General features: G+C 32.2%; 1 protein-coding gene across 1 annotated transcript; it reads right to left on the bottom strand.

The window, feature by feature from the left end:
* Positions 1-671: 671 nt before the first annotated feature.
* LOC131655600 (probable LRR receptor-like serine/threonine-protein kinase At3g47570) lies at positions 672-4,193 on the bottom strand. Its single transcript, XM_058925438.1, has 2 exons — positions 1,451-4,193; positions 672-1,368 (listed from the first exon to the last, which is right to left on the bottom strand). The coding sequence occupies exons 1-2, from the start codon at positions 4,050-4,052 to the stop codon at positions 947-949; spliced, it is 3,024 nt and encodes a 1,007-aa protein (XP_058781421.1). The 5' UTR covers positions 4,053-4,193; the 3' UTR covers positions 672-946.
* Positions 4,194-9,828: the final 5,635 nt, after the last annotated feature.

The raw sequence follows: 9,828 nt of genomic DNA, 5'->3' as shown, positions 1-9,828 counted from the left end.
TTATTTTGATGTGATGAAACACAAGAATTAAGTTTTGGAGTAAAAATCTTGATTGAGAATGGAAGGGTTTTTGGAAAGGATTTTTAGAAACAAATGGGTATATGGTTTGATCATGCAGGTGGCTGTTTTTAGCAATTACACGTTTGATTTTTCTGGAGATGCATCTCCGAAAACATCTGACATGCAAACGTGACAAATAATCAAATTTCTGCTTCAAATATTCGAAAATATATTTACGGAAACCTCACTTGGATACGCAACCAATAATACATTGGATTCTTTGGTGGATATGTATCTCCAGAACTAATTTTTGTTTGGCAATGGGGTGACATTGTTTTTGTGCGTTATAGAGGTATACAAATGGTGCATCCGAAAATGTATCTCCGGAAACTGAGGGATATTTTCGAATTTTCATAGGGTTCTTTTCCACCTCATAGAGTCGGATAAGAAATTCCCTTTATTTTTAAAATTTTAGGCCCCCTATATTTTGGGACCTTAAAAATTAGGCTCCGACCCCCTAAATTAATAACTCTAATTTTAGGATTGTCTTTGATGGCATGTAAGACGAACTACCGCACAAGATCTAAGATTTATGACAGTTAAACTGTGGCTAAATAGAACATCATAAAATATTTATCAGAGTTAAATAGAACCTCTATTTATTATGTCATGGTTAAACTACAATTAATTTACACAGAGCCTCCCAAAATTTGAGACGAATCTATTTAATTTTGTGTTTTAACATCAAGCTATTGGCATTTTTTTTCATTTCCAACCCTGACAAAGCTATTTTGATTGTCATTTTAAATACATTTCATAACTAATTTGAAATTCTTATTCATATAATTTATTTAGCAGGAGAACATAAACCTTATTGCAAAATTTTCAGATTGCGCACCAGTAAGTACAGATTATACACTATAGGCAGAAAAGACACCAACAAACATCACAAGTCAAGAACAGACTGCTTAATTCCATGCAATTTTGATAAGGCTTCTCTCATTGTCAACCTATCTTTGGGATGATGTGCTACACATGACAAGCCGATTCTCATTGCAGCAGCTATGCACTCCTCCGCATTGTGAGTCCAGTATGTCTTACTACCATCACTATAGCTGATGTCGCCGGATCTACCACTATGACTGTCGCTGCTGAAACTTTGTATCGAATATTCAAAATGGTTAATAAGCCTCTGATCAACAACATTCAGTAATTGCTTTGCATCCATTTCTGATACAAAGTTGTCCATGTTTAATCCTTCTTTGAACATTTCATCGGTTGGTTTTTTGGCTATCAACATCTCTAGCAGTAGGATCCCAAAACTGTAGACATCACCACTAGTTGAAGCCTTGCCTCCTAGACCATATTCTGAAACATGTTATCCCAATATTAGATAAGTTATGCAAAAATAGAAGGTAAAAGAAAGTACAAATCAATTATTAGTAAGTACCTGGGGCAATGTAGCCGATTGATCCATTCAGTTCTAGAGTGCTACTGCGTTTCTCAGATGCATTTTGAGGGAGAAACCTTGCCAATCCAAAATCGGCTACATGTGCAACCATATTTTCATCTAGTAGGACATTGAGTGGTTTCAAATCACAATGGACTATTGGTGGATCACAATCACGGTGCAAGTAGTCCAGGGCAGATGCAACATCAATAGCAATGTTTAACCTCTGCAACAAGGTTAGTGAAGATCCCGACTCGAGATCTTCTGGGTATAAACTCATCTCCAAATTACCATTAGGAATGAAATGCATAACAAGGGCCTTAAAATCATCCCCTTTGTGATCAGTACTAGAACAAGAAGTGATCACCTTGACAAGATTCCGATGCCTAACGTTTTTCAAAGTTTCACATTCTGCACTAAAACTCTGGCAGGCTTTGCTTTGTTGCAGGTCAAAAACTTTAACAGCAAGTGTGGTGGTTTGACTTTCGTAAGTGCTAAGGTTGAACACTCCCTTGTAAACAGAACCAAAGCCTCCTTTTCCAACCAAGTTTGTAGCTGAAAAATTGTTTGTAGCAAGCCTAATATCATCGTAGGATATATTTTGAGGCAAACCCTTTAGAGGAGTTGATGACAATTTTGACAAACTTCTTTTCTCCTCCTTTTTTTCCGTCTTAGAGGAATATAGCATCCACAGCAAAGAAAGCACTGAAACGAACAAAACTGCCGCGCCTATAATCGGTAGTATGATAAGGAGCAAATTGTTTCTCTTGTTCTTTTTACCTGCAACACACAAAGTGACTCCCAACTTTTGCATAACTTGATAGTTAAGGCCGCATAATCTGTTGTTACCTTGGAGATCAACCTGGCTTAGGTTCATAAAAACACCTTTCATTGGAACCTCTCCTTCCAATTTGTTGAAAGACAAATTTAAACTCACCAAATACTTAAGCTCTTCTAAATTCTCAGGAATTGAACCAGAGAGATTGTTTGATGATAGATCCAAAGTCTCAAGAAATGCTGAATCTCCTAGACTATTTGGAATTGAGCCACTAAATTTATTTCTTGCCATCTGAAGTACCTTCAATCCGTTTGCTTCGATGTTAGAAATGTTCCCCGATAGCTTGTTGTCCGAAACAATCATGACCTCTAACTGCTCCATGTTGAGTACAGGAGGAAGCGAACCATTCAACGAGTTTCCACGTAGGTACAAAGTTCTCAATCCAGAGAGTTGAAAAATCTCCATTGGTATGACACCGACAAGCCTATTCATTCCCAAGTCAAGATAATTCAAGCTCTTGCATTGTCCGATGCTCGCGGGAATTCTACCTGTGAACTGGTTGTTTCTCATTGCAATTTGATACAGATTTGTAAAATTTCCAAATATGTCTGGAATTTCGCCAAACAATCTATTTTGGTGTATCCAAAGCTGCTGCAATTTCTTGAGTGTTCCAAGTTCCATTGGGAACTCTCCAGTGAAATTATTCCATTCAAAAGAGAAGGATGTGAGATTTTGAAACTTGTTCATTCCTTTAGGAATGCTACCATTTAGTTGATTATTAGAAACACAAAACTGCTGTAGATTGCTTGAAAGATAGGCAACAGAATTCGGAAGTTCACCGGTCAAGTTGTTATAATTGACCTTAAGGATTTGCAACTGAGTGGAGTTTCTAAGTGAATCAAAGAACTGTAGATTCAATGATGTTGTAGAAGTGAGAAAGTTATTAGCTAGTGTCAAAATAGTGAGGTTTTTCAGGTTGTTGAAAAGAGGTATTGGCCCATGAAATCTATTGTTAGAAAGATCAATAGTTTGAAGATGTGATGAATTGGATATAGAATTTTGAATCACTCCATCAAACCTATTGGTTGCAATAGCAAGTGTGGTTAAATTTGGAAGGGCGTTGCCAATATTTTGCGGCAACTCGCCTGATAGATTGTTCAGCGTGAGGGATAAGAAAACTAAGGAAGAGAGGTTGAGGAAAATAGAAGTAGGAAACTTGCCAGAGAAATTGTTCTCTGAGAGTTGAAGTGTTGAAAGATTACGGAGATTGGCCAATTCAATTGGAATCTCACCAACAAACTTGTTCCTTGCCATAGAAAGACTCTCAAGAGAAATGAGATTGCCAAAAGTTGAAGGGATTTCACCTGTGAGATTATTGACAGAAAAGTCCAAACTTTGTAGATTATGCAGTTGGCCTAATTGTGGTGGAAGTGTACCTGATAGATTGTTGCGAGCTAATTGAATGACAGTGAGGAGTGTGAGATGAGAAAATTGGAAGGGAATTTGACCATGAAAAGTGTTATTGGAAAGGTTAAGTGAAAGGAGGGAAGTGAGGTTGGAGAGGTTAGAAGGTAGTTTACCAGAGAGGCCAAGTCCTGATAAGGTGAGAGATTGAACTCTTTCACCAGCTTTGGAACAGTTGACTCCATACCAGGTACAGTGATTTGAATCTGTTGTCCAATTTGACAGAACATTGTTTGGATCAGTTAGTTGTAATTTGAAAGATAGAAGGATATCTCTGTCTGTGTTATTGGTGATGCAAATGATGAAATGAAAATTATGAAGTAGGAAACATAAGAACAAAATATGATGTACATGGATCATAGTGGCTGAGGTGGTAAAGTTATAATCTGTCTCACACTTTAATGTGCCTGTAGGTATTTATAAGTGAAATCCTCCTTTGATATTTGATGTTTAATGCTGCATATAGAACTTTCATTTTAGTTGTAGAAGAATTCCAAGTTGAAAAAGTTCCACACGTTTAGTTGTATAAAAGAAGAGGAAGGGTAAAACTATATAATAAATTTGTATATTACAAAATATGTTAGTAAAAAGTATTTTAAATTTGTAAAAATAAAAATTTCCCCTTCTTTTTCTTTATACTCTTGTGTTAGAATGTTAAAGGGTTGTGAGATATAGTTAAATATTTTTTTAGAAACTGAGTATACTTAGATATGTAAATGGATATTCATGGGGACGGATACCACCATATCCGCATCCCTCTCGTTGAATAAATATGATATCCAGATCCGTCTCATAATCATGTGGATATTCGCTAATCGATTAATTCATGGATATTAAGATATTCGTGGGTATTTACGGATATCCATGGATAACATTTTGTTTTAATAAGAAATGACCAAATAGGAGATCAAATTACACCCGAAGAGTTACACGCGCTTATAACTTTATTTTGAATAAATTTTTTTTAAATCACTGTTGGATTGAAACATACTATCATATATATCACACCTATAAAGTTTGAGATTAATCCATAATGATTTACTATACCATCAAGATATTCAAAGATTAACGTCAAAATAAACTTTCATATAACATTAATTTTGATGTAGTTCAGTGACATAATAAATCATTATATATTAATCTCAAATTTTATAGGTATGATCTATATGATAATATATTTCAATTCAACAATTAATTTTAAAAAATATTTATTCAAAATGAAATTATGAGCGAGTGTAACTTAGTCAAAACACATACATCAAATTAGTAATTTGGTTCAATTTAATTCTCGAAAAATTTAAATAGTTCGATTTCAATTTTTAAATTTTTTACTATGGATTGGTGCATACACAACTCATCATGTATTGACTTGACTTGTATACTATTGGCTAAGATGTAACATTTAACATTTGATAAAAAGACACAAATCACTATCAATAGACATATTGATTCTTTCTTTGCTTTGACTACGAAGTTTCCAACAATGTATGTAAGGTTGGAGATTTTAGTCGTTTGGTTTGTTGTTGAAAGTCAGAAGTTACAATGTATTTATGATTGTTTATTGAAAAATGGCGTTTTTCACTAATTTCTCGAAGCAAAAAGAAAATTATATAACTGACCACTTCCACCTTCATCCATATGTGATTTTCTCTATATATTATTGAAAGTTTGATCATTCTTTAAGAAGATAAGTAATAGTTTATGGTTACGTGTTTCTTGAAAACTTTACCCCAATATTTATAAAAATATTTTAATTATATCTTTTTTATTTATTTTTAAATTTTTTGAATTTTAAAATTATGTACTCCTACATTAATTTATCGGAGCATTTGGCAAAAAAAAAGTTTTAATAGCTAGATTTTAACTTTAATATATTATATTGGAACATTTGACAAAAAAAAATTAGTAGCCAATTTTTTAATTTTTAATGTATTAGTTAAGTTAATTAAAGTATTCGGTAGTTTTTAAGTTGATAGCCTAATTAAAATATTTCTGTTCACCGGACAACTTAATGAATGTGTTCCAATAATTTAATTTTAAAAAAATTTAAATTTTAGACATACCGCGGTTAAAAACCAGGGCCGGCCTTGTGAATGTGCGAGAAGTGCTACCGCACAAGGCCTCCGACTTTTAAGGGCCTCAAATTTAATCGATGGGCCTAATATAAATATAAAACTAAGTACAGTAGAAACTCCTTAAATTAATAATGTCAGGACCGGAGAAATTTATTAATTTAGAGAGTTATTAATTTATCGATAAATTAATAATTATTAATTTAAAGAGTTTTTAAGTAATTATAATGTACATACCAAACAAAAAAGAAAATTAGTCTATGCCTCTTAGAATTACGTTGCAAGGACTCAACGTAAATTAGTAACTATTGTGTTCATATGCATTGCAAATCAATAATGACTTTTGAAGTACAGATATAAACAAGAGGAACAAATGTGGTCAATGTATTCTTAAAGGAAAACAGACAACTATTGAATCATATTTCAATAGAGTGTAATATTTTTTTTCCAGTTTTTATGAATTATTAATTTATGATTTTCTTGGGACCGAAAATTATAAAGGGATCTCCCGAAAAATTATTATCTTATTATTTTATCGAATTTTTTAATTTTTTACAGTGGTCCAAGTTGGGACCGGACAAATTTATTATTTTAGAGAGTTTATTAATTTACCGAGTATTAATATAAAGAGTACTGCTTCAAAATACATACATATGTTTTCCCATGATTGAGTGGTTAGATAAGAGGCCTTTGGTAAGGAGAAAGATAGTTAAGTATGAGATTTCAAGTAGGATCAAATCGCCAATGAAAGATCATAATATTAGGATCACAACAGGACACGAAGATCCTATCGAAGAGGGCATATCCTATGAGAATGTCTTTTTTATATGAGAATGTGAGAATGAATCTGAACCATTGGATTTTAAAATAAATGGTGGAGATTATGTGTGAATCTTTTTTATCTCTCTTCAATCTCTTATATTAATGATGGAGGAGAGAGAAAAAAAATATTCACACATAATCTCCACCATTTATTTTAAACTTTAATGGTTCAGATTCATTCTCACATTCTTGTATAAAAAAGTCATTCTCATATGATATGCCATATATATATATATATATATATATATATATATATATATATATAAAGACACACGCGTGCATGCACATAATCATGAGACACAAAAATTATTTGATGATGATTTAATCAAAGAATATTTTGCTACTATAATGTAAGAATAAATAGTACAGACGGCACAACAGGTGAAGTACTATAAATATAGTAATAAAATGCTAACAAATTTAATTTTTTTGCAAAGGTTTTTGCCAAAAATATGATATTCTTAAATGATTAAATATTTTAGAAAATTATGATTTTTCATAACTGAAGTGACAAATGATGAGTACAATATGCATATGGATTTAGATTTATGTAAATATTTAAGAACATTAAGTGTTCCATTCAGTTTAGGTGCAACAATTTTCATCAGAAATATTGATGAAAAGTGAGAATAACTCAATGACATATAAAACAAGTTTTCAAAAGAGAGATCTTTTCAAATATTTTTTGGTTACCTCAAGATCGGAAATTTCATAAAATGGTAGAGGAAAAGCACCATGATAAACACCTCTACATCTATATATTGGATAATAAATAGATTGAATGTTCAATGTATTTGCTTGGAAGCATTTATGATTCTCATAACAACTCCTTGATGCTGGAAATTCTACATCAAGGACATTACAAGAATTTCACAGAACGACTTCTAATGATTATCAAAAAAATTCAAATTGTGCAGATAGAATTTTTCGTATTAAAGACTTCCATGTCAATGTTAACCCAAAAAAGTTGGTGTGGTATGAATACAATAAGATAAGCACAAAGTTGATGATTGGAGTTGCTAGAATAAGGAAATTAAAACAAGTGGCTTTTGGATATCTAACTTGGATAGATAAGATGCCTTTGATAAGGAGAAAGATACTTAAGTACGAGATATCAAGTAGGATCAAACCGCCAATGAAAGATCATAATATTAGGATCACAACAGGACACGAAGATCCTACCGATGAGAAAATGAATATATATGTGAAACACGTGTGCGTGCACATAATCATGAGACATAAAAATTATTTGATGATGAATTAAACAAAGAATATTTTGCTACTAAAATGTAATAATAAATAGTATAGACGGCACAACAGGAGAAGTACTATAAATGTAGTAATGAAATGCTAACAAATGTTTTTTTTTTTTTGCAGAAGTTTTTGTCAAAACAACAATATTCTTGAATGATTAAATATTTTAGAATATTACGATTTTTCATAACTGAAGTGACAAATGATGAATACAATATGAAATATTGATGAAAAATGAGAATAACTCAATGAAATATAAAACAAGTTTTCAAAAGAGAGATCTTTTCAAATATTTTTTGGTTACCTCAAGATCATAAATTTCATAAAATGGTAGAGGAAAAGACCCATGATAAACCCCTCTGCATCTATATATTGGATAGTAAATAGATTGAATGTTCAATATATTTGCTTGGAAACATTTATGATTCTCATAACAACTCGTTATTTTCACTAAGTGTGTGACTATTTCTAGATATTTGCAATGCTCAAACATACACTTCATATGAATTACAACAATATTTGTAATAATTTCCTATCTGTTATAATGTTAAACATTATTTAAAACTTTCAAAAACTAAATAAATATTGTATTTTACATCGAGTTTTTACTTTTTGGTGTAAATGGCAATTTCTACATTTTAAACACACATACAAAAAAAAAACACCAAGTGATAATGTTTGGATGTAGAGTTGATTCTATTTCATTCTATAGCTATGTAGTTGGAACATATTCCGGAATAGCTAAAAATTTACATGTAGCGATGTTTAAAAGCTACTAATGAAGAAGATACATACCATCTGATTTAATAGCTGCAATTGGCGTTGCAATTTGGGACAACGTCAATGTTCTTTCCTTATCATTAGGAATTATGAAAGGCTTTTGCCGCTTTTTGAACACCCCTTAGTTGTAGCAACTTTTGTAACTATTGAAAAAGGTGTTTTTGTTTCAGCTGCAGTTGGAAATGACGAACTTGAGCTTAACACTCTTCACAACTTAAAACCATGGGTTACAATAGTGGCTGCTAGAGTTATGGATATATATTTTTTCTATGGACTCTTACACTCTGAAATGGTAGAAAAATCACAAGATAGTCTCTTTATAAAGGTATGTTTCCTACCCGTAGTGTTTTGATTGTTTTCATGGGTTTATGTGAAAAGGTTGAAGAACTCAACAAGTGAAAAGTATGACTCTGGCATGTGAAGGAAAAATGGAACTGGGATTTATCAACAAGTTTACAATTTGAATGTAGCAAAAGTGTTAGGATCTATTTTTATTTCAAATGACTCACATATAGACGATCTAGAAAATAGGTTTGCGTCCTTCATTATTAATCCATAAAATGGCGAAGTTTTCAAAATTTACATCAACATGAATAGTAATTCTATGTACTCTTCTTCAGCTGGAGCTTGTATTTCAAGAAAGAATATTTTAGAACAAAACCAATACCTATCATTGATTCTTATAGCTCAACACGGCCACCATATTATTGTTCGTTTGTAATGTAACTCGACATTACTATGCTTGGTACTTCGATATTAGCTCCATGGTCTGGAAATTCTCCCATGAAAATATTCTTGCCCTAAAAATATTTCACCAAATTCAATGTTTTAAGTGGAACACATATGGCACGTCCTCATGTTACAGGCATGTCGGCTCTTAGAAAAGTAGCATGCGATGATTGGACTCCAAAATCTATTAGTTCGGCAATTACGACAACAACAAACATATTTGATATTTCTAAGAAACCTATCAAAGTTATTAGAGTAGATAATGAACCCTAAAAATCAAAAAACCCTTTTTCTTTAGGTGTTGTTCAAGTCAATCCTGATAGAGCACTGTACCCGGATCTCGTTTAACATGTTGATGTGCAAGATTATTTTTACCTTCTTGGTGCACATAACTCTTCAAAAAAACATCAAGGTTATTACAAGGACCTCTTCGAATGATTGTTCTAAACCTCAATTGGATCTATACTATCCTTCTTTTA

Source organism: Vicia villosa, linkage group LG3, assembly GCF_029867415.1.
Source record: "Vicia villosa cultivar HV-30 ecotype Madison, WI linkage group LG3, Vvil1.0, whole genome shotgun sequence".
Classification (NCBI taxonomy): domain Eukaryota; kingdom Viridiplantae; phylum Streptophyta; class Magnoliopsida; order Fabales; family Fabaceae; genus Vicia; species Vicia villosa.
This window is presented reverse-complemented; position numbering and strand designations above follow the sequence as displayed.